General features: G+C 33.7%; 2 protein-coding genes and 1 long non-coding RNA gene across 3 annotated transcripts; 1 reads left to right on the top strand and 2 right to left on the bottom strand.

Moving 5' to 3' along the window:
- Positions 1–5184: 5184 nt before the first annotated feature.
- LOC120145116 lies at positions 5185–22711 on the bottom strand. Its single transcript, XR_005518103.1, has 3 exons — positions 22701–22711; positions 10101–10112; positions 5185–5299 (listed from the first exon to the last, which is right to left on the bottom strand). It is a non-coding gene; the product is annotated as an uncharacterized LOC120145116 (long non-coding RNA).
- Positions 10084–12749, top strand: LOC120145115 (indole-3-acetate O-methyltransferase 1-like). The gene is made up of 4 exons (XM_039159012.1): positions 10084–10169; positions 10255–10674; positions 11219–11494; positions 12366–12749. Exons 1-4 carry the CDS (start codon positions 10119–10121, stop codon positions 12720–12722), a joined length of 1104 nt encoding a protein of 367 aa, XP_039014943.1. The 5' UTR covers positions 10084–10118; the 3' UTR covers positions 12723–12749.
- LOC120145114 (probable disease resistance protein At5g63020) lies at positions 14037–16242 on the bottom strand. The gene has a single exon (XM_039159011.1). It carries the CDS (start codon positions 16112–16114, stop codon positions 14078–14080), a length of 2037 nt encoding a protein of 678 aa, XP_039014942.1. The 5' UTR covers positions 16115–16242; the 3' UTR covers positions 14037–14077.
- Positions 22712–26310: the final 3599 nt, after the last annotated feature.

The raw sequence follows: 26310 nt of genomic DNA, 5'->3' as shown, positions 1-26310 counted from the left end.
GTCTGGGATTTAATAAATTTTTATTTTATTTATGTTTTAAATATTTTTTTACTCCGTGCTTTGGGTTTCGACCAAAGGAAACTTAATAAATTAATTAGATTTGGGTTATAATGTTACGGGTTTTTTTAAAACAAATAAGAGTATGTTTTGTCGGTAGAATGTGAGATTTTTATGGGAATATAATCAACATTTTTGTTTGGTTGTCGGAAATATTATTTTGGTAATTTTACATTACTAATAGTGGATTTTTTGGGATATATGTTATTACCTCTATTTCTTTATATTATTAGATTACTGTCGTTTTGGACTAAAATGCCCTTAATTTTTTTTTTCCAAAAATATGTTTATTCTGTCATTGAATAATAAAAATTCTACGAATATTAAATTATAAATTTATCTTTAAACTATTTTAAATTTACAAAAAAATCTATAATTAAAATTTTATATGAAGTTCAAGGGGTTAAAATAAAATTTTACCTTTTCATTAAACTTTTTTATATTTTTAATTTTGTAAAAAAATTATATAAATTTATGAATATAAATTTTTTTAAAAAAATATATAAATATTTTCCAACTTGTTAAAAAATAAATATATAATAAGGATAATTTGGTCAAATATACATTCTAATAATCTTTTATTCATTTAACCAAACACGGTAATTTTACACTCTTGCTAAACCAACCAAACACAAAATATAATATTCCCAGTAATCCTATTCCCTAATCTTTTATTCCCACTGATAATCTTACATTCTGTGAACCAAACGCACCTAACCAAAATAAAGTAGGGGTTTTTTGGCCCATTAGACAGACGCCAAAAATATTTGGCCCAATAGGCCATTCAAATATTTATTTTGTAATATACGATAAATGCTACAGTAATTGGGTAAATTGTCATTTTGACGTGACGAGTTTATTTGAAAATAATTTTTTAATGTTCATAAACAGGTCCCTTGAATTTAAAAAAAACTAGTTGTTATGAAACGACCAACTTTTGAATTTTAAAAATGTAACCATTGAAACTCGTCATATCGACGTGCGGGTTTATTCAAATATAATTTAAAAATAATTAATTAAACAAAAATATTACATATAATTAACAAAATAATTTTATTACAAAATAACTAACAAAATACAATGTATAATAAATTTATTTATATTTTTGTATGTTTCTTGAGAATGAGGTACTAAACATCATTCCACTTTGAGATCCACCTTCCAAATACAGTTATGGAGTACTTAAGGTATTTGACACCATCATTACTGTCATTGGCTCGAGTTAACTACCTTGTTGATCATATATAATATGATCCCTTTCACCTTCACTCGCATATTCGGTCGAAGATGTTTGAGTATTTTGCGTTGCATTCCATGAACCTCTAACCTAATTTGGATGGCTCTCCGTTGAAGCATGATATGGAGGGTAAAAACCATAACTGGTCTCAGATACAAAATACTTGGCAAAGCAAAAGACATATGTCAATAATGATGTTTTCTTGCCCTTTACGAACTTGACCTTCATTTGTTCACACTGTTTTTCTCTTCCGATGTTGTTAAATATGGTTCCCCATTTGCTTTATAATTTGGAGATGGGAGAAATGTCGAAATCAAGTTCAGGAGCTTTAATGTTGAAACACATAGGGAGAGATAAACGTCGCTCATTCCATTGTTGAATGTATATAACATTCTTCCTCGATCAATTATTTTTATGCTTTCCACGCGTATCAATTCTATGGAGCACGTCTATATCAAATATTTGCGTAGGAATTGATTGATGAGACATAAATTGTCGCAACACTCTATATGCGGTATGCATCTCAACAATCGCAAAATGTAACAAATGCGTAATGACACACCATAACTCCTTCAAAAAATCCTAGTGTCGGTAACTGGTAGATCTCAACGTCATAATACGAAATACAAGAAAATGATAAACATTAATTATAAAAGTTAGTATAAATAAAACTAAAAATGTAAAAATTAATATTTACCGCATATTGATTGGTGATATCGATCCTCATCCGTATATCTTTTCTATTTGCACTGACAACTTGGTCTCGGTAATTTTATGTTGTCATCTAAATAATATAAAAAATAAAAATTACAAAAAGAATTAAAAATTTACTTAAAATGAAGTTAAAAAATTACCTTGTAGCAAGAGGAAACTTAACTTGGGCTATTGTAATTGGCGTAAAAAACGAGAATCGATATAAAGCCCACGAATGTAGCAAGATTAGACAATCCACAACATAGCTTTTTGACCCATTTCGATGATTATAGCCTTGCAAAGTTTCCCGTATAAAAGTGTTAAAATGGTTGAGCCTCAACTAGTGTTGTAACACTTAGTAAAATTATCCAATATCAGATTACCATATTTATCAAATAACAGTATCCCTCCAATCGATTAAAGCATACACTTGGCTGCAATCATATCGGCAGACTTCGTTGGCTCTGAGAAGAACTTGAAGCTCTCTGCCAAGTATTTCGATCCTTACAATATCATTGAAAAGATTGGATTAGTAGCATACAAGCTTCGTTTGTCACCCCTCCAAGATTCATCCAGTTTTTCACGCGAGTTTATTGAAGAGAAAGATTGGGACAAACACGATTACCTCTCTCGATCCTCCATAGGTTGAGATAATAGACAATTGAAAATTTACCCAGCTATTGTTATTGACAAGCGAATTGTTAAGAGTCAAAATCGACTTGTTACTCAACTTCTTATTCAATGGTCGAATTTGTCACCGTAGAACGCCACTTGGGAGGATTATTCAGCCTTGAAGTCTCATTTATGATTTCAATCCTTGGGGTCAAGGATCCACTGCAGGGGACAGAGAAATCAAAGATGAGAGGTGAATTGGGACTGAGTACGATGAAATTAGGGCTGAAAGAGACGAAAATTAGAGAATTAGGGATTGAGGGCTTAGTTGAAGAAAAGTGGAGCCAAAACGACAATGGTATTGGCGTTGAAGAAGTGGGCTCGAAGCAAGCTGATCCAATTGGAGCAAGTGAGGCTGATCTGTTGGGCAAGTAGAATCCAATCTAGTAGCTTTCAAGGAGCACAACCACTGTAATAGTCCAGCTGGAAAATTAACAGAATCCGTACATTGTACATAATAAAATAGAATGAACGAATGTATTGGAATTTTTATGAAAAGTTTAACGAAAGCTCTGAATTCCTTTTTCCTTTCTTCCAATTCTGAATCCTTTCTTCCACAGACGTAACATTACATTAAATGTATTATAACTTATTTTATCTACACTTTAATACTTATAACACATGTAACATAATTAATCATTTAATTTTATATCATATTTTATGATAACATTATACATTATACATGTGTGTCCATAATTATGGATTTTAATCTAACGTACCATAGTTGCATCTTGACATAGATAGATATTGTTAATAGAGTAGTAATAACGACGATCTAAAAATATTTTTAAGGGTGGATACAAATATATATATAACAACATAAAATTTATATATAAAGTAGATATAAATAAAACTTCGGAATTGACACGATGAATAAGACAAAAAATTATTCAAACAAAATTTAAATTTCAGGTGCACATTTACATCTATTGGATCCGCCACTCAGTAGTAAAATATGAAATATCGAACAAGTGGTGATTGTAACCCTTGTGCTTCGTTGTCTATGTTATTGTCTCAGAATTTTAGTTTAGGCAAACAGCATAAATGCATGATGCCAGAGCGTTTTATTGGCTCTTGCTTCAGCCCACAATGAATTTTTTTCTACATAGTTCTCTAATTTTATCCTTCTTTTTATAATTGCTAAAATTTTATTGCCCAAACTAATTCTAATTTTGTATATGGACATGCAACTTTAATATGGGTGTGCGGAGAAAACAACAACAACAAAAATAATAGTTTAAATAGTAATTTTTGTTAGATTGAATTTATTATATGTAATGAAAATGAGTAATTCTTAACTTAATAAGTGAAAAATATTTTAAGTCGTTAAAGTAAAAGTTAGCTTATATAATACATGTTTGCCAACGAGTGTTGGCATAAGTGGTTAGAATTCAGGAGTTTGAGTTTGTAATAAGGTTAAGTTTGAATACTACCATCATCACTCTAGGTGAGCAATCTTAAAGTCCTATGTGAATCCCAATTGAATCTTAGATATGCTATGACCCTGGATTGGAAGAACCACCTCTGACCTAAATTTTTATGTACAAAAAAAAATGCATGTTTAGCATTACTTACGAAATTATAAAAGCGCTTTCATTCCAAAAACACATTTTATAAATAACATTAAATATGATATGAATCGAATAATTTATCATAAACAAACATAACATGTCTTGGAATTTAATTTGTAAGAACTAAAAGGAAAGGGAAAAAAGGAATAGATGAACAGTTGTGCAACTTGCAGAGCTTCCTACAAGCAAGAGTAAAATAAAATAAAATTATATATATCTCACTAAGCATTTATTGGAAATGTGAATAATAGGGGAATATAATCTGGATATTGCTATTATGTAAAACGTGTGTTTGAGTACAAGATTGATGCTCCTTATATACTACTACTCTTAGCTGTATCAGCTGCTAATACAACCACCTTAACCGAGTAACTAACCAAAACTAACAAAACTAACTTGCTAACAACCTTAGCTGTTATAACAGCTTCATCTTCAAGAAGCTTCTAAGTATACTGCTAACATTCTCTCTACTTCTTCTTCTTCTGATCCTCTCCTGATCGTGAACAGACTTGCACTCCAATCTTGTCACGAAACATTTCAAAATCTGAACAATTGAAAAGATGAACAATTGATTCGAAAGTGCTGATGTTTCCTTCCGTTCACTTTGAATCGAAAGTGTCGATGCTTCCTTTCGTTCTTCTTGAATCGAAAGTGCCGATGCTTCCTTCCGTTCACTTTGAATCGAAAGTGCTGATGCTTCCTTTCGTACTTATTATTCACCTTCATTTCTTTCTTCTTCATCCTCTTTTACAAGGTTCCTTGAATTTTTTTATGGACTCTTAGTTGTGAAGCTTTCAAGTCCCATGACACTTTGAGATAGAAGCAACAAAAGTAACAAAATGAATACAAAATAAAACTTCTGTTTACATACACAAAAGAATTATACTACTATGCAGAAATAGCGGTGATAGCCTTGCCATTGGCACCAGTATAGAAACTGGATTCTGTTCAACATCTACCCTTCAAGCACCAACCTGACCAAAGAGCCACTTGCGTATCTCTGGAAGCTTTTTATTGAATGCAACATCTAACCGTGCATCCAAGGTGTTCTCACAAACAATCTTTCCATCTCTAAAACATTGTACCTATACAACATTCCTGAATCAACGCCCTCAATTAGTTTCTTTTTTACCCAGAGGTCCCAAATCCAGTCAACCAATACGGTTCCATTCTCATCCACGGGCCTCTTTCCCGTAGCCACCTCCAGGACAACCACTCCGAAGCTGTAAACGTTTGGTTTTCACAGTTGGAACACCGGTATAAACGTACTCGGGTGCCAGATATCCTATCGTCCCAGCTGGTATCGTTGCATCTCTTAAAGCGCAACAATGTTCGTACACTTCGACTAAACCGAAATCTCCGAGCTTGGCATTGAACTCGTCATCAAGCATGATGTTGTAAGTTTTCACATCTCTATGTATTATCTGTCTTTCACATTCTTCATGTAAAATTGAAAGAGCAGAAGCAACCCTGAGAACTACCTTTAATCTCAAGCTCCAAGAAAGGGTAGTTGTTGATGAAACTGAGGTTTTGTGAATGTGTTGGTAGAGGCTTCCATTGGACAAGTACTCATAGACCAAGACCAACTCAGATTCCTCATAACACCATCATTGAAGCTGAATCAAGTTACAGTGGTTTAGCCAACCGGCCATAATGGCAAACTCTGTGTTGAAAAGATTACGAGTGAATGCTTTTCCGTTGAACTGATCAAATCGCTTCACCACGACAGTTCCAGTCGACGGAACATAACCTTTATAAACAACTGCTGAACCACCTTTACCGATGATTCAACTCTTATAAAACCCCATTGTAGCTGATTTTATCTCTGCGAGTGACCATCTTGTTGGTACATTGTTCGTTTGAACTCTAGGAATTGCACTCTTGATTCCTTTTGCCAAACCTCTCTCTTCTTCCTCATCGCAAAGAAACAAAATGAAACTGCTGTTACATCAACTGAAACAGAGATCTCGTTAGCTCTCTCCTACGCTTCTTGGCGGATGAAGCTCACCATTTGCTGGATCGGCTTGGATGTGAACGACACCAGTTTAGCAGCCGTTGCCGCTGCCGATGACATTTTCTCCTCCTCTTCCATGCAGTGGTAGAAAACAAAATAAAGTCAGGATCATTTGGCGAATGATACCATATTGGAAATGTGAATAACAGGGGAATATAATCTGGATATTGCTATTATGTAAAACGTGTGTTTGAGTACAAGATTTATGCTCCTTATATACTACTACTCTTAGCTGTATCAGCTGCTAATACAACCACCTTAACCGAGCAACTAACCAAAACTAACAAAACTAACTTGCTAACAACCTTAGCTGTTATAACAACTTCATCTTCAAGAAGCTTCTAAGTATACTGTTAACATTCTCTCTACTTCTTCTTCTTCTGCTCCTCTCCTGATCGTGAACAAACTTGCACTCCAATCTTGTCACGAAACATTTCAAAATCTGAACAATTGAAAAGATGAACAATTGATTCAAAAGTGCTGATGCTTCCTTCCGTTCACTTTGAATCGAAAGTGCTGATGCTTCCTTTCGTTCTCTTGAATCGAAAGTGCCGATGCTTCCTTCCGTTCACTTTGAATCGAAAGTGCTGATGCTTCCTTTCGTACTTCTTATTCACCTTCATTTCTTTCTTCTTCATCCTCTTTTACAAGGTTCCTTGAATTTTTTTTATGGACTCTTAGTTGTGAAACTTTCAAGTCCCATGACACTTTGAGATAGAAGCAACAAAAGTAACAAAATGAATACAAAATTAAACTTCTGTTTACACACACAAAAGAATTATACTACAATGCAGAAATAGCGGTGATAGCCTTGCCATTGGCACCAGTATAGAAACTGGATTCTGTTCAACATCTACCCTTCAAGCACCAACCTGACCAAAGAGCCACTTGCGTATCTCTGGAAGCTTTTTATTGAATGCAACATGACCAAAATCTTTTCTACTCAAATTCAGGGATCCAATCCCTTAATTCTTAATTGAAAATGGAAGAGAAAGAAGTCCTAAATTTCATTCAAATCATAGCTACTACTCCAATACACAATAAATTCAATCCATGCAGGGGAGCAAACAAACATCTGCATTAAAGCCTTTTGGTGGCTTCTGATTTATCCAAAATTTTAAGCCACAATAGGCATAAATCCATAGGATTTAATGACACAAAATAAGTTTTTAAACATTCATAAACGCTTATATTAATCACTAACAAGCCTGGTGAATTGTAACTCAAATCAAATCCACTTGACAAATAATACTACATGAAAAGGAAGCATTAATTATGTGACATGTTTGATTATAGAGAAAATAAAGGGTAGAATCTATTAAGCTAGTAAATGTTTCATTGTAGGGTATTTTGACTCTTTACTTATCTTGTCCTTTAAGATCCCAATATAAGGTTGGGAATTTGTCTGATAAATCCAGAACCAACAACAATTCCCAATCCATGAACTGCAAGCCTCATGCTTTGGACAATACTTTGCAGCCTGTAAGAAGCTAAACACTATTTGGTGTACAAAATACTCAAAGGTGAGATGATTGTGGTATCACCATTTAATATAATGACATATAGGTATAGAGGTGAAGCCATTTTTTTAGTTGAGTCACATCACGTATAATGAATTGTTTTAGTTTAATTATCGATATCTAATCTTTTTATTAACTAATTCGTATTAAGTATTACGGAGATTCATCATGGAGGACAATCCTCCCAACACAACACAATTTGCTACATTCACAACATTAAAATTTGAACTTTTAATTTTATTTAAAAGATGTAGTGTCTTATTTCACTAAACTAACTATTAGTGATAATTATCACTAAACTGTTTAAACCCAAAACAACACTTTCTTTAATTACCGAACTCCTTTCATATGTTCAACTATAATATTTTTAATGTATAAACTTAAAGTAACATTAAATTAATGTTAATGCCTTGAAAAGTAAAATGAAAACCCTTCATGTAAAGAGTAATAAAAGTATCTAAATTCCATGCCCATTTGACCAACTATCGATCTATGCGGTGCAGGGACCATTTTTCTTGTTCCAAAACCTTTTATCTTTATTTTTATATTTTCTTATAATTTAAATCTATGGTAATAAAAAATAGAGTAAAAAAACCATGAGTCATGACACAGTTCCATAGCAAAAACTACCCTCTTTTTGACCATTCCAAATTCACTTTAAACCAAACTCAAAACCCTTTTTTCTCTTTAAAACCCAACGAGTTAAAAGTTGGTCAATCAATCAATCCACCCATCAACCTTTGGGTATACTTTTTAAAATAATAGGTCATCTTTTGGAAAGGCAGGCAAAAATTCAAAGCTAGGGTAGGGGGTAACTCAACACACTTAAACTAATTGGAAATTGCATGTTCTTAACGGTTTAAATCCAACTTTTTTGCATGGGAATTGCATTTGATTAATTATTACAGAATTTTGGGATATAAGCAAAGACCTAAGCCGATATAGGTAAAATTGGTCCGACCTTGCTTCACGTGAACTCCCCGACCATCACGCCTTTGGTTTAGACTTTAACAATGAAAATTTCAATGAAACAACCATTAGAGGAAGATTACTTGACCCTAGTTTATAATTCATTTTTTTTAAAATAGTATGAGATGATCACAAAATAATATATGTTTAAAATTTCACGTACACATCCTATAGACACAGTTCGAATATGTATCCTTTAAAAAATAACATTTTTTTTACTAATGACATACTCGATAAATTCCTTTTATAATTTATAAAGTCATGTAATATATACAATTATGAAAAGATTTACCTTTTGGTTCTACCTTGGGTCTTGGAGCATCTGAGGATACATATCGGAGTTTTCACCGACTATAATCTCTAATTAAATAAGGTGTAATTTTGGGTATGCATGAGTCCTCCAATGGGGATGGACATAGTTGGCAAACACTTGGAAAAAAGCAGAGTTTTTAGCCATGCAAAATGAATGTATTCAAGCACACACTCCTTTGCATGCTTGTATACACCATGATTAAATGGATTTAGCTCAATATCCATCTTATTATTAGTCATGTGTGCCTATCTATAGCCTTTATTGCATCACATGCCTTTAGTAAAAAGTAGATAAGTATTATATAACTTTATTTAATTTTATACAACATGTTTAAGTCTAATATTTTTTCCTTTATAGAAAAGTAGATAACTTTATATTTAGTGTAGTCTAATTAGTAGTTAAAAGGGGTCAGTCATAAATTTAATGAACCTGTTGTAATAAATCACTAAATAATTCACCATCATTTGACTTTTATGGGATCTCTCGGATTTCTTAAAAGAAAATTAATTAGTTAGTTAAAAAACACGAATAAAAAGTGAAGTTTGCACTAATTACTCTGTCTAATTGCAACAGAAACAACCTAATCATTCACCTAAACACATACGCACTTGAAAAAGACAAAAGAGTATCTTTCTGTGTGGTAAGAAGAGTACAAGCACAAAAGCTTCCCCTTGGGCTTTGGTTCTAAGAAGCAACAAACACTTTTGTCAGTGGGTTGTTGGATGCGTACATTGACGCATCACAATACGTATTGGACACATAAAAACATATGTTCAAAAAATAAATTCTACTACGGTTAAACATTGTTAAAATAAGATTGATTTTTTTTAATTTTTGTTTATAACAAATATTTGTTATTATCTTATGAAATTAAAGAATTCTAATGTTATTGTGCCCGTATTTGGAGGTACCGCAATATGGTTTGTCCCTTGGAAACCGATTTGGTTTTCCTCTATATAAACTCAGCTTTACTCAAAACTTTGCAGCAACATAAACAAAGAAAGGTAGAGGGGAAACAAAAATGGCAGACAATCTTGTTGTTTCTAACGTTAACCTCGAGAAGCTTCTCAGCATGAAAGGAGGCAAAGGCGAAGGCAGCTATGCCAACAATTCCCAAGCTCAGGTCTTTCTTTTTATTTACATTTTCAAAGTTTTTTTATATGATTATAGCAACAAATGAATATCTTATTTTTCAATGATCCATGCAGGCTTTACATGCTCGTTCAATGCTTCACCTCCTCGAAGAAGCCCTAGACAGGGTTCAACTACGTTCCCCCGACGTACCCTTTTCGGTGGTCGACTTGGGGTGTTCCTGCGGCAGCAACACCATCTACATCGTCGACGTTATCGTCAAGCACATGGTGAAGCGCTACGAGTCGTCCGGTTACGAGCCGCCGGAATTCTCTGCTTTTTTCTCCGACCTTCCTAGCAATGATTTCAACACCCTTTTCCAACTCCTACCTCCGTTGGCAAATAACGGAGGTAGTAGCATGGAGGAGTGCCTTGCTTCGAACGGACACCGATCGTATTTTGCTTCCGGAGTCCCTGGATCGTTTTACCGACGACTTTTTCCGGCTAGATCTGTCGATGTCTTCCACTCGGCATTTTCACTGCACTGGCTATCACAGGTTAGTTATTATTATTCTCTAAGCTATTAAATACATAGTTACATACACACATACATACACATGTAGAGTGAAAGTTTGTTCCCGAGGATGATCTCTAAGGCGAAAAAAACATACTATTCAAGTTGATGTCATTTCATGGTAAAAAAATACAAAAGTTTATGTGATTTTGAATGAGATTTAACCATCCCATTTTTGCCGGCATTTAGTAGGTCAAAAGTGAGTGCACAAATGATCATAGTTAATGTATACTTAAATATAATGTCATTTTCCCTCTTTTTGAAACTTGAAAAGAATTGGAACCCTAATTTCTTCAAAATGTTTAACTCTATTGTGTGTGTTTTCTAATAGGGCCACGTATATTGAATAGAATATTGTTAAAGGTTCAGGTGATATTTTAAAAAATGATTTAATTAATTTGTTATCTAGTCTCGAGTCTGATAAAATAATGTATTAAACAAGGGTAAAATATTATTACAAAAATAATATTATAATTTTTAATCAATACCAGTAGTCATCCTTAATTCTTTTAACCTGGTGCACCCAGATGCCTGAAGCTGTGTTGGACAGAAGATCGGCGGCTTACAACAAAGGGAGGGTGTTTATCCACGGTGCAAACGAGAGCACAGCCAATGCATACAAGCAGCAGTTCCAGACAGATCTGGCAGAGTTCCTGAGAGCAAGATCCATAGAGATGAAGAAGGGTGGGTCCATGTTCCTTGTCTGCTTAGGCCGAACTTCGGCGGACCCCACCGACCAAGGTGGAGCCGGCCTCCTCTTCGGGACCCACTTTCAGGATGCTTGGGATGATCTTGTCCAAGAGGTATATATACCCACTTTAATTAATCATGATTAATCACTAATAATCCCCCATGTTTACTAAAAGCTCTTCATGTTTACATGAGGCTTATGCGCCAACAGTGCTCCCCAATTGTACCTAAATCATAACTCACATCATTAGATTCTTTATATCTCAGTCATCTTATGATTTAGGTTTAAGAATATGTTTAGAATTTTAATTATTACTTAAAACTATATAATTAAAAATAAATTAGGGTTTGATTTAACATAAGAATAGTGGAGGTCTATGACAAAAAAAGACAATAATTTCACCCTATGCCCTGTTTCTGCAATTTGGCAGACCAAAAAGCAAAGGGAAACACCATGCAAAAGGGGGGAATGATTAGGTGTGTTGGGGTTTATGATGGATTGTCACTGGTCACGATTAACCTACTCCAACGTCAGCCGTTGGATGGACTTGGTTAAGAGAATCTGCTCTAGCCCTCCACTTGTCTTATTGCCATGTCGGCAGCGATATGATAGGGTCATGGGGAACCTACATGAGCAGTGACCACCACTGTTGGATCAAATTGAAAAAAAAGGAAAATGTTAAACATAATCATGGCATTTAACAAGACGACAACAACAGTCATTGAGGTCCATTTTGTTCATTGTTGATCAAAATAATCATGGAAGTTCCGTGGGACCAAACATTCTCTTGCACAGAATTCATTTAGTAGATAGCACATTTACTATCATCTCTCCTTAACTGTTCTATTCAAGCTGCCACATAGTTTATCATCATAATTTAATAATCATTTCATATATTTCCGATACATATATATTTTGTTTTATTATTTATCGACATACAACTTGATTAATGTAATTAAAATGATGTGCATGTGTTATGAAAGGGTCTTATAAGTTGCGAGAAACGGGACAATTTCAACATCCCGGTGTATGCACCAAGCCTACAAGACTTCAAGGAAGTGGTTGAAGCTGATGGTTCATTCACCATAAACAAGCTTGAGGTATTCAAAGGAGGCAGCCCTCTAGTCGTTAGCCGGCCCGACGATGCATTGGAGGTAGGTCGAGCTCTAGCCAACAGCTGCCGAAGCGTTTCCGGGGTACTAGTTGATGCTCACATCGGTGACAAGCTCAGCGAGGAGCTGTTTTTACGGGTGGCGAACCGAGGCACAAGTCATGCTAAAGAGCTGCTAGAGCAGTTGCAGTTCTTCCACATAGTTGCATCACTTTCTTTTGCCGAGTAAAAAGGAGTTTCCGGGGAGGCTAATCAAAAAGAGGTAAAAGGAGAACTAAAAAGCTTTATTTTATTATATATATATATATATATATATATATATATATATATCTCTTTTCCCTTTTTGTGTGTTAATTATCAGTATTAATTATTTAACACACAAAAGAGAGGGGGAAAGAGTTTGTTTTATTTTATTTTTTTAACTTTCATTTGTGTGATTTTTGTGTGATTATAGTTAATGAAATATTAATACTCTGTGTTCCCTTTAACCCTAATTATATAAATAAATTAAAACAAATATCTTCTAAGAGCATAATTGCAAAAACCAAAAACAAAATTTTATTCGGGTTTATATTTAAATTTAAATGTAATTACTTACAATGTTATGATATTGATTGATTTTAATTTGGACGACTTTTTCTAACCGTATACATATACAACATATGTATATTTTTGTCTTTTTTTCATATATAAGTAAGATTTGAAATGTTGTTCATCAAATATCATCTAAAATTCTATAATATATTGGTAATGCTATTTTCTAAAAGAATGACTTGTAGGGATAAAGTATTGATACAAATATTAAAGTAGTTAAAGAATAGATGAGAATAAAGAATTTATAAAAAGTTGCATAAAACTACACAACATTTAGTAAAAAGTTATATGAGTAAAGTACATAAATGGTTTCTTGACTATAGAGCGTTGTTTTGTTGAGTTTTTCGACTATTAAAAGCTACAAAATGATCTTCTGACTATAAGACGTTGTTTTGTTGAGTCATTCGATTATTAAAAGTTACAAAATGATCTTATGACTATAAGACGTTGTTTTTTTGAGTCAATCAACTAATAAAAGTTACAAACTCGACCCATTTCGTTAAAAAATTGACTATCGTATGAGTTGGGCGTTAACATGTTGATTAGGATATGCTAGTCGTTTGAGATTTTGGAATCAGATTTTATCATATATCAGTCACCAAGTTAACGTCAATCTCAAACTGCCGTCAATTTTTTAACGGAAAAGAATAAGATTAGAACATATGAAGGCGCGTGACCATTTTGTAACTTTTAATAGTTAGGGGACTCAACCAAGCAACGTCTTAAAATCCAGAGACTATTTTGTAACTTTTAATAATTTAAAGACTATTTTGTAACTTTTAATAATTTAAAAGACTATTTTGTAACTTTATCCAAAATATACTTAAAACAATTGAAGAAACGATAAAATTATTGACCAAATCACAAAGCGAACATTTCATTGTATAACATTCTAATATACATGCACACACAACAGACGGACAAAATCTGTAGTTGGAGACGTGGGTGAGTGGTAAAGCCCTATGATTATTTCATTTTTCTAGCAGAATTTCAAAGATATATTGGACGGAAAGAGTGAAGGAAATGATTTGGAGTAGATTCATCCTCCCATTCTACATTTTCCCACCATTCCTCCTCTCCTTGTATCACAATCTTCTGTCCCTTTCCACTCTCTGTGTTCAGCGGAAGCTTCCTCAACTGGGGGCATTCTTTTATTATCCCTTCCTTCAGCTTCGGGAATGGCAGCGCATGCCTGTATATCTTCTTCAGTTTCGGCAGTTTTTGCAGATCTAAAGCCTCCAGCTCCGAAAACACGTTCGAATTTTCCGTCAGCTCGTCGACTTCATCGAGTTTATCCTCACTGATTACTTCTTCCAAATCTTGGCATTCATGTATGGCCAGTTTAACCAAGTGTGGAACAAAGAATATCCATGTTGCATCCTTCAATTTCGGACAGCGTGCTAGTTTTACAAACGTGACGCTTCGAAAGCACCCTGCACTTACAATCTCCTCGTGTTCAATCTTCACTTCTTCAAGATCTTCACAATCATAGACTACTAGAACATCCAGAGGCTGTATATCGGCTAAAGCCGAAATACTCAACGACCTTGAACCTTTGAACAACTTAAGGATCACAGCTTCAACATTACAGGTCTGAAACTTGTAGGACTTCATAGCTCTTTCCAACAAAGAAAGGCTTTCAATACTAATGGTCAGCACATTCAAGTAAGCTAAACGCTCAACTTCCTCCACCAACCATTCATAACCAGACCCCACCATTTTCAATACTTTCAACTTTGAGAGATTGGATATCAGTTGTGGTGGGATTGTTTTTAAATCCAATGTGTGCTCGATATTCAAATATTTCAGATTTTCTAGGACCTTCAGCTCGACAGGAAGTGTTTTTAGTCCTGTGTAAGACAGATCGAGATGCTCTAGTGAAACCAACTGTGCAATTCCAACAGGCAGTTCTTCCAAATTGATGTTGAAGGACAAATTCAAAACCTTCAGCTTAGGCATGAAGTTGAAGAAATCGTTGATGATCACCTTCAACTCGTTCTTCCCTAGGAACAAAGTTCGGAGATTGGGGCATACAGATATCTGAGTTAGACTTTCGATTTGATTTCCCATTAGGGACACTCTTCTTACATCTTCCCAAGTTTCAGCTACAGGTTGTTCCTTTAAGTGCATACCTGCTTTTACGCAGAATTTATCCATCTCGGATTCACTAGCTATCCACAAAGCCATGTCGCGGATCACATCGTGCATCTTTACGATGTCGCTTCTTATGTCCTCTAATAAGCATGCGTCGATAAGAGAACCTAAGATGTACTCTCCCTGGTTTCGGACACTGCTCAAGTCGGTATGCTGGTCCAACAATCCTTCCCCGATCCAACAATGTATTAGCTCACTTTTTCTAATGGGAAAACCTGATGGGAATAAACAACAATATAAGAAACAAGATCTCACCTTTTCATCAGGTAAACAATCGTAACTGAATTTTAACTGAGGAAACATCTTTTTCCCTATCCCTGGGAAGACAGAGGCAGCTGATTGCCTTAAGGCCTTCATGGCATATTTCCATTCTCCAGGGGTCCTCTTGGATGACATGGGTCGTCCGATTGTAATGAGTGCAAGCGGTAGTCCGCCGCACTCATCCGCCATTGTTTCGGCTAACTTGCGAATATGTGGATGTCTATCAAGTGTCTCTGCTCCAACCTTGTCCAAAAATAGTTTCAACGCCTCTGCTTGCTGTAAACATTCCACTTTGATCTTTTTATGCGCTTCCATTTGAAAGCACACATCTATAAGGCGAGTGGTGAAGATGATTTTTGAGCCGTTCCTTTGTGTCGGGAGAGGTACCCCGATTCTCGTTAGATCGAACCACTTCCAAATATTATCCAACAACAGTGCAAACTTCTTTTTACATAATATGTTGAAGATGTCTGCAGCTTTCTCATCAATCCTCTTGTGCTTCCAAGCCTCGTCCAAAAACCCTATCGTTTTTCCAATCTCGTCTTGGACTTTCTCGATTTGCAGATCTTGTGACACAACTACCCAAATTACTTGATCGAAATCATTCGACATGAAAGTTGAACAATGAGGGTTTTTGGATGGGACAGTCGTTTTTCCAATCCCAGCAACGGGTAATGAGGGTATCGCATGAAAGTTGGATGGAGAAGAAGTTACCCATAGACGGTTTTGTCTACTCAAGAGAAGAGTTGAACAATGAATGATCAGAAAATGGTTTGGTTTGTTAGGAAAAAAAGGAGAAACAAAGAAGAATTCACATCTTGAAAATGATAGCTACCAGTAATTGGGTTATTTTAAAGCACCAGGAGCCACCTGGTATCCTTTTTTCTTTTATTCTACAAATCTTGAGATTGACTAGACAGCTCCATAATTGTTTATAAATCTTGAAAATGACTCCACACTTGTACAAATTTGAAGTCAATATGTTTACACAAATAGTGTTCGTATTCTTTATTTTCTAATTTCAAGTATTTATATGGCTAAACTACACCATGATCACTAATGTTTGAGTAAGTTTAGTTTTTCCCACTAAAATTTTAAAAGTAACAAATTTTACGTTATCGATTTGTAACAAAATGATTACTCCATCTTTATCTCCGTCAAATTGATGACGTAAAAACGTTAATATTTAGTTTTACCCTAAAACTATTGTTAAAACATCAAATAATTCATTGAACAATGATTTTATATCAAATTTACCCTAAAACTTTTTAATTTGTATATAGAAGAGACTATATTCTCCCTTATCGGACAAAAACAATAACATATAGCTAACACCGAGAATTATGAGCAAAAGTGAAACACGTTTATGATTGTTTCTTCACCAGAAATTGAGTTCACCATAGTTATGATTGCTATACCTTGAATCGAAGTGGATATTACATACAAATTTACTCCAAACACGGCTACACACAAACAATAATACAAAATAAAGAATGATTAAAGCAATGTCAAGAGTTTAAACATTAATAGTATTTGGTTTCCTTTGACTAACTATCTATAACAAAATCTTAGTTTTGCTAAAATTAAACAAACCCATAAAACAAATTCACTGTAAATCGGCATATTAGAATCAATTGTGATATTTAAGCATGGTAAAATTATGGTCCAAGAACTAAAGAAAGAAAAAATTCTCAATTGTAAATAAAGTGTATGTGTTTTATATCTGGGTATAAGCTTATGCAAACTAGAGATCTAAGAGTTAGTTAGATTCAAAGAATATTTTTCTATATTATCGTGGTAGTTGTATTATTTTTCGGATGAAGAAATATTGGAGGTGAAGATACTAATTTTTTTATCCATTTGTTTTTTATTTTTAATATTATTTTTAATATTATATTTATACTATTTTATTTATTTTTATTATTATATTATTATTATTATTATTATTATTATTATTACAAATAGGCCCAAAAACAGAGCCCAATATCCAGAAGCCTGTTTTACAACCAGAACCGGCCCAATTTACAAGCCCAACCCGGTCTAGTCTTAAAACTAACCCTAAACCCAATTAAGGTTTATGTCATCACAACTCCAGCCGCCATTGCTCACAGTCGTTGGATCTGGCCTTGATCCAACGGTCAAGATGCATCCACACAAAACCCTAGGGTATTATAACCCTAGGGCTCTGTTCAGCCACCGCCTCCACGTTGACGCTTCAGTTGCTGCCACGTCTCAGTCGCTGCCACGACGCCAACCGAAGGCTCCAGAAGGCCCAGCCCCAGCCGCACACGTCGCCCCCAACAGTGAGTCACCACTGGAAGTTCGGTGACTCACCGGAATTAACCCATGAGACCGGTCCGAGGAGTGTCTCTATGAGGCTATAAAAGCCTCATTGCACCTGCAAAGGAAGAACACAAAGAGAGCAGAACAAAAAAAACCACCCAACAATCGAGAGGCCAACAGAGCACGGACAGAGAACCCCGGCGGAGAAAACAAAGAGAACACATACAACAAACCAACAACCAACAGTAGCAAACGAGAGGAAAAACTTACTTGTTGGCACGACGGAAAGCAAACGACGCCGGAACTGTAACACCCCAACCCGTATCCGACCCGTATACGAGTCTGAGATGTCACATTGACTTTTAAAAATGATATTCTTACAAAATATCCAAATATTTGAACTCTTTTTAAGAAAATACGATAATATATTGTTGAATCATATTTGCTATAACCAATTTAAGAAAATATACGTTTTATGAACAATAAAATACAATATGAACAATAAACAGTACCGTATGAACAGTAATGAACATTACCATGAACAGTGAAAGTTTTCGAATATAAATTATGCATCGATGCACTACTACAGTGTATCGATGCACTGCTACAGTAACTTTGTAAAAATACGTATAAATTCATAAAAATATAACCTTTCATCGCTATGCAATTACATTTGCATAAATACGTTAAAAATATTATAAAACTCAATTAGAGCATAAATATTTAATTTATCGACTTTGTATACATGCCAACTATTATCATTCTTACAAAATACATAATATACATTTCTTTTCTGATCTGATCTTTGGAAAGGAGGAACTGACCTGTCTTGCATAAATTTTACCAATCTTCCTCTTCTCGAAACCTACGCGTGAAACAATCACACACTAAGTCGTTGACTTAGTGAGGCATATAAAACATAATTATATGTTAACTGTAACTTCTACAATGCATGAGCATTTGATATTACCTTATCATACCAAAGCATATATTATTTTCTGTAATATATACATACATGCACATATCATGTAACATAACATCATTAACATGCTTATCATTTCTCATTTTATCATCAATAATTTCTTTATATACCATATCAACATATAATGTAAACTCTAAATCACACTATTGCATAAACAATTACCAATCTCATATAACAAACACCTTTCACTTAGGAATATACACAGTATCACATATGAATCTTGTAAATACTTTTGATGTCTTTTATAAGCCCATGTACATTACTGAGAACTCAAGGTATGTAAGTATTGTGAGGTTGTGCACTATGCTGTCACCACAGCTCGTATAAATTTGCACCGTAGTGCCACGTAGAATTTGTCCTGAAGGACCGCGTAGAAATGCACCGAAGTGCCATGTAGAATTGCACCGTAGTGCCATATAAGATTGTCCATAAGGACCACATAGAAATTCCTTAAGAATCATATACATATACCAAGGATCAAGTAGGTGTCTCAAAAGATCTTATACATGCTCCAAAGAATACATATACGTCCCGAAGGACCACATAGAATTTGTCCCGAAGGACCACGTAGACACTCGACTTTTGGCATGCCAACTATACCTCTAGGTCTCATGACACATAACATGGGCATTATCTTTTATAATTATCACATATTCACATTAGCACTTAATTCACTTACACGTAGAACATTTTCATATAAATAATATTCATATGTCACATAGCTTATACCTCGTTCTTATGTCTTCTCATAGACATATATTCTTTCTCACATAATCACATAGGTTCATATCATATAACATGTATCATGTGCTGCATATTTATATGCCACATATTTCATATCACTTTGCATAGAATCATATAGCTTATTTCATATAGCTTATAGAATTTCTCCTTTGTTTACATACATATGTCATATGTTGTTCACATATATTCATATATACCTTACATAACACATAAGATAACATATCATGCATATCACATAGTTGATATCATATTTTTCATATATTCATGTACACATAAAGATCATATACATTTTAGAAATTAGTCCTTACCATAATAACTCTGTCATTGGCTCATCGCAAGCCAATGTTTAATCGATAACTTAAGTACAATTAAATTGCACTCACCTTAGCCTTGCTTTGATTCGATCCTAATTCTTTGATTGTTCCAGAATTAGTTTAGGCTCAATATCTACATAAACATAATTTCAAGATGATTTTCAGAAGCCTAAACCTTATAACTTGGTATTAATAACTTAGACTAATTTAATGAACCAAATTTTAGCTTTTCCTTTAGGAGTGCATCGATGCACTATGGGTGCATCGGTACACAAAATAGCTTCGAAATATCCATGCATTAATGCACCCCTTAATGCATCGATGCACCTACCCAGAAATCACTGTTCATTGCACGAAAATTCACTCTTTCAATTTCTATTCTTCAAGTTTCATTCCCTTTCATATTCTTAACTCAAATATACATGCTTAAACTCATTTATATCTATTTATTTCATCTTAAATCTCAAAATTCTATTCTCCATATAGAAATCAATAATCATACCAAATTTTCCATGTTATCCAAACTTAATTCTAACACTTCTAACTTCTTATCCTCATGGATAACAAGTCAAATTCATCCTCCAAATTCATTTAAACCTTCTTATTCAAAATTTCACTTAAAAACCCATTTTATTTATTCTATCATAACTCATTTATCTTTTGATTTTAAGATAACTTAAGCTTTCCTTAAGCTTAGTTATCATCTAATGATCAAAACCCACTCTTAAAATTAACAAATAATTAACAAAATATAAAACTCACATTTGCTCTAGCTTGGGCATGTTGGAGAAGAGAAGAAGATGAAGAAGATAAGTTTGGAAACTTATCTCTTCACACATGCATCACATGGGTATTATAATACCCAATAAATTTTATTTAATTTTTTTCTTGTTCAATGACTCATTTGCCCTTTGATTCTTTTAATAATTACTAATAACCCTTCAGGAAATACTTTCAAATAAATCATTAAACTTTTTAACTTTTCCACTTTAATCACCAAATTCTGAAATTTCAAAATTTAGTCACTAACCCGGTATTGAGGATGTTACAGGAACCGTTGTTTAATCAAAGGTAAAAACCCTCGGTTTATTTTAGATCTAGGGTTATTAGGAAAAACGGGGCCTGAATTTAGGACAAGGGAAATCGGGCTTCAATTTGGGGTGGATTTTGTAATTTCCGACCACTGTTCACGGTGGCCGGCGGCGGCGATCGGCCGGAACACGGCTGCCGGATGGAAACCGGAATCTCTCCGGTGTAGAGAGAAGACAGAGAGAAAATTCCTTCTCTCGTTTAGAGAGAGAAGGAAAAGAGGAAAAATGAGAAATAATGGCCTCTAGGGCTGGTTTTTAGGGTATAAATATCCTCATCAAAACGACGTCGTTTTGATGAGGGTGTATGTGTAATTTCAGAAAGAGTAAACCCTTTCTGCAATACCTGCAGTTTTGTAACTTTACGAATTGGTCACTTAAATCGAGTTATAATCATTTTAATTTGGTTTCTTAATTTTATTTTATTATAATTCAGTCTTTACCTTGTTTATATAATATTTAGGATAAATAATATATTTAGCCCTTATAATTTATATAATTTACATTTTAACCCGATTTAATTAAATAAGGCTAAATTACATTATTAGCACTTATTTTTTTATTTCAAGTTAGAGCCTTTAATTTTAATAATTATTATTTCAATCACTGATTAATAATTAAGGGATAATTACAATATTAGTAATTATATTTTTATAATGATTCAAATTATGTTCATTAATTTAGATATTTTAAATCTTAATCTTGTTGTTTAATTTTATTTAATTACTATTTATTTGCATTTTATTTTTATTATTGTCTTTTTTATTTCTAAATTATTACTTTAATTATTATTATTATTATTATTATTTAGTCATATAAATATATATATAATAAATAATATTTATTTTTAAACATTCTATTTATAAATTTAATTTTATATAAATTACTTTTAAGAAAAATAATCATATTTTAATATTTATTTATTTTTTAATATTAAGAAATGGGTTGTCTTAAAGTACATAAAAGTCTTTTTCTGATATTCTTAAATAAATAAATATTCTATTTTTATAAATTATATATTAATTATTTTGAAAGAAATGTTTTATTAATATTTATTTATTAATATTAAGGAATGAGCTGTCTTAAAGTACCTAGAAGTCATTTTATGATATTTTTAAGTAAATAAATATCTTATTTATAAAAATAAAAATATATATAGATATTAATATATTTTTAAATTATACTAATAAATTGAAAATAACAGGATTATGAATTAAATATATTTTTTAAAATTTTTAATTTCCAATAATAGAGACAATTTATAATTAATAAGTATCAATTTTGGGCGTTATAGGGGTGCTAATCATTCTCTAAATGCAATCGACCACGAATCCTTTTTATTTTTAGTTATACGTAGATCAATTTTATCTTTTAAATTATGTTTTCTTTAAAACTATTTTAAAAGATTGTTTTTAGGTATTTGACCTACCTAACTCAAAAAGGTCAATGGCGACTCCCAAAATATTTTGAAAAATCAAAAATCATTTATTTATTCATTTTATTTTTTCCGCCAAGAAAAAATTCGTGCCCAGGCAAAAACCGGTTACGACAGCTTGGCGACTCCACTGGGGATTGGTCAAATTTTAAAACCAATTATAAGTTGTCTCTATTAATTATAAATTAAAAATTCATATATTTAAGTTATAATTCTTTTTAAATTTTTTATATATACTTATTATTTTTATATATTTATATATATTATTTTTTATTAATGTTTTTTAATTTTATTTTCAGTTATTAAATTTTATATTTATTTGTTTGTCAGAGGTTTGAACATTTCTCCTCACACACAACACGCACATTGTATAACATAAGCTTTATAATCAAGCTTGTCCCTTTTAAGTGGGAGTGAAAGCGACGTCTTCGTGAGAATTTATTCTCCGTGTCAGACTTAACAAGTAACTTTCGGGGTTCATATACTCTATGTCTTCGTGAGAATTTATTATCCGTGTCAGGCATAGGGAAATGTGTCCCCTCGAATTGAATTCGGTCCGCTTACGTCTGTGATGGACTAGGATTAAGGGTTTGGTAGCCTAAGGGGGTACCAACAAGGACAGTTCGAGTACCTTTACTCCTAGAACTGAAACCCTAGAAATTCTACTGATCTAAGACAATACTGAAACCTTGTCCATAGATGTACACAAAGGAGAAATAAGCTCTAGCTTTTAATTTATTTCATTTTTTTCCTAAATAAATTACTGTGAACTAGAAATCATGCAGTTAGGTTAATTTTTCCAAACAAAGCATGGAACTAGAAAGCATGAGGTCAGGATTTATACCTTGATAGATAGGATCTTTTCTTTCCATTAATTGGTACTAACCAATTTATTTTTTCCTTTCTCATTTTTTATTTTGCTTTAACTTTTTTATATTGATTTCCTTTGCTTGTATTGCATGATCATAGCATAATCAAAAGGTGTTGACTTGAATGATTATTCATCAAATTGGAAAGAAATCGTAAATGGACAAATTTTTATGATTAAACAAAATATGATACGGCCAAGGAAAGACATCCTGAGGAAACTCAGAGGATAGAAGTGAGCTATGCATGCAAAGATCCTGTTATATTGATACCAAAAGTATTATACAAAGATCCTGCCAGGTTGATACCAAAAGTAGCCTACGGTAAGAGCATCAGTAGGGGCATTCAGAATAAAGAGGTTTTTATGAAGCTCAAGCATGTTATTTGAATGACCAAAACAAGAAATTGAGAACAGAAATGGAAACCATGCATGAAGATTTCCAGAAGATCAGTTAAGCCTTTCAAAATGTTGGCATAAGAAACACCCTAGAAGAGTAGATAACAGGGGTCACCAAGCTGAAAAAGAACTGCAACATATACGAAGATCTTGTCCAAGAACTTCTTGGACAGAAAGGTTCTCTTACAAGGGAAAATGAGCAACTCCGAGAATTGTTACAGAAGATGAAAGAGAATGTTATGGAAGAAGCTGCAGTCCAGACAAGCAATATGGACCATAAGCTGTTAGACTAACTTGGCTTTAGAGAAGAAAATGGGAAAGTATTCCCATATATGTAAAGTTTTATTGAAGTTAAGACTGAAAGTTGTCCCCTATATGTAAAGTTTTATTTGATGCACGGAAACTTTTGTGTTCAATGAAATCTATTCTAAGATGATCACTCTTGAGTAACACCTTTTCATACATGCATTTGTATTTTACATCTTTGCATTTTCATTTTGCATTTGTTGTTTTCTTTTGTATTGCATAATTTGCATTCTTATTTTTGCATCGTTGTATTTGCATTTTCATCGTTGCATAGTTACATCTATAGTTTCAAACTTACATCATTAAAACATTCATTCATTAAAATAAGGATTTCAACCGAAGTGATCTTTGTTCTTCCTCGTAGCAAGAACGCTTAGCACGACACAAGAAAAATGTCTAAAGAAACTAAGGATAGGCAAGCCAAATTTGAGATAGAGCAAAAAGAGAGGCATGAAGAATTAAGGAGCAAGTTAGCACAAATTGAAGCTAATATCGCAAATTCTCATACCGATCTACTGAACAATATGAAAAAAATGATTGGGAAACACCAGACCACTGAAAAAAGTCTTGTTCAAAACCCCACAAATCCTTTAAGTGTTACACATGTTCACATTCCTGAGCACACCTCTATACACCAAGAAATTCAATCACCAGTTCATTTTGCTGTTAAGAACTCACAATATCAAGCTGGAGCATCGTACCCCACTGATTGTCCTATTGCTTCTGGGTTGAAGCCAAATGAATTTTATACTGCTTCTAGAGAGACGGTTGAGTCATTTTATGGGTTTGACGCCAAAGAGCTGAGTTTGGTCCCCGAATTAGTTCTCCCACCAAATTTCAAAGTTCCAGATTTTGAGAAGTATAATGGGACCACATGCCCTTCATATCATATCACTATGTATTGTCGTCATATGACTGGCTATTTGGAGAATGAAAAGTTATTAATCCACTGTTTCCAAGATAGTTTATCTGGGTCTGCATCCAAATGGTATAATCCGCTAAAACGTACTCAAATACGTTCTTGAAGGGATTTAACTCAAGCTTTTTTGGGTCAATACAAGCACATGGCTGATATGGCCCCTAATCGAACAATGTTGCAAAACATGAATATGAAGTACAATGAAAGCTTTCGACAATATTCACAACGATGGAGGGACGTGGCTTCTCAAGTGCATTCACCATTGACTGAAAGGGAGTTCACTATTTTGTTCATCAATACATTAAAATTTCCTTATATTAATCACATGATAGGGGTTATCCCTAATAATTTCTCTGGCGTCATCATGAGTGGAGAAATGATCGAAATAGCTATAAAAAATGACAAGATAAGAGGATCTGACAATATTGAAGTCGAGAAAGAAGCTGAGGTTAATACAATGAGACCTTATTCAGTTAAACATGGTGCCAAACCTTATAGGGTGATCAAGAAGAAAAAAATATACAGGGTTTTCATTTCCTTCCTTCCACTGTTCAAGTGAAAAATTGCATCCAAAAATGCCCTCAGCCAGATTAACTACTCTACGACTTGTTCAATCACAGTGGTCTCCAAATAAGAATTGGACCTATGAGGAGGTTCCTTGTATAAATCGAACTGAAATTCCAAATTGTTCAGCTAAGGTTCCTGGTAACCTTGAAGGAAATTTCCAAGATCCTTTAGAGCAAGCAATTTAAAAAGCAAAGTAAAAGAAGATTCAATACTCAGAAATCATTGCCTCAACAGAGACTAATGTGACCAAATCCTGCGAAGAATATCGGGCGCAAGAAAATGGGAAAAGAAATCAAAAGGCTCCCATGGAGGTAACTCGAGATTGACCCATAGGTCTAAGAAAGAATGAGGCAAATATAACCCAGAAGACACCTCAGATACCTATATCAGATTTTCCGAAAACCAGTAAGGCAAGGGGAAACTTAAGGAGTCTAGTTAATACTACTCCAGTTGTAGCTGAAATGAGCATCCAAAATCCCCTCGATCACAGGAGAACATTTTGTCGTTCAAAACGATCAAAGAACGTGATAATCTCTCGAGCGAGAAAAACTATGAAGGTGTTTCAAGAATCTATCTCAGATTTGTATCCTCATTTGGTTAAAGGCCAATACATTACACCAAGATTGGTGAAAGTGGCACCAAATCCTTATGCCCGTTGCTATGATCAAAATAGTTTCTGTAATTTTCACCTGGGAGTATCTGGACATTCAACAGGGAATTGTTGGTCACTGTTAAAAGAAATAGAGACGCTCGTTGACAAGGGAGTCTTGACACAAGAAATGATCAAGAAATGGGGGGCAAATAAAGATGAAAATCCTGGGCCAAGTACACACCCAACATTAAAAGTGTAATGAGGCATGATAAATAAACAAGTGGAAGTTGTTATCTACCACTGTAGTACCTTTC

The sequence above is a fragment of the Hibiscus syriacus genome, unplaced genomic scaffold (assembly GCF_006381635.1).
Source record: "Hibiscus syriacus cultivar Baekdansim isolate YM2019G1 unplaced genomic scaffold, ASM638163v2 tig00110893_pilon, whole genome shotgun sequence".
NCBI classification, from domain to species: domain Eukaryota; kingdom Viridiplantae; phylum Streptophyta; class Magnoliopsida; order Malvales; family Malvaceae; genus Hibiscus; species Hibiscus syriacus.
This window is presented reverse-complemented; position numbering and strand designations above follow the sequence as displayed.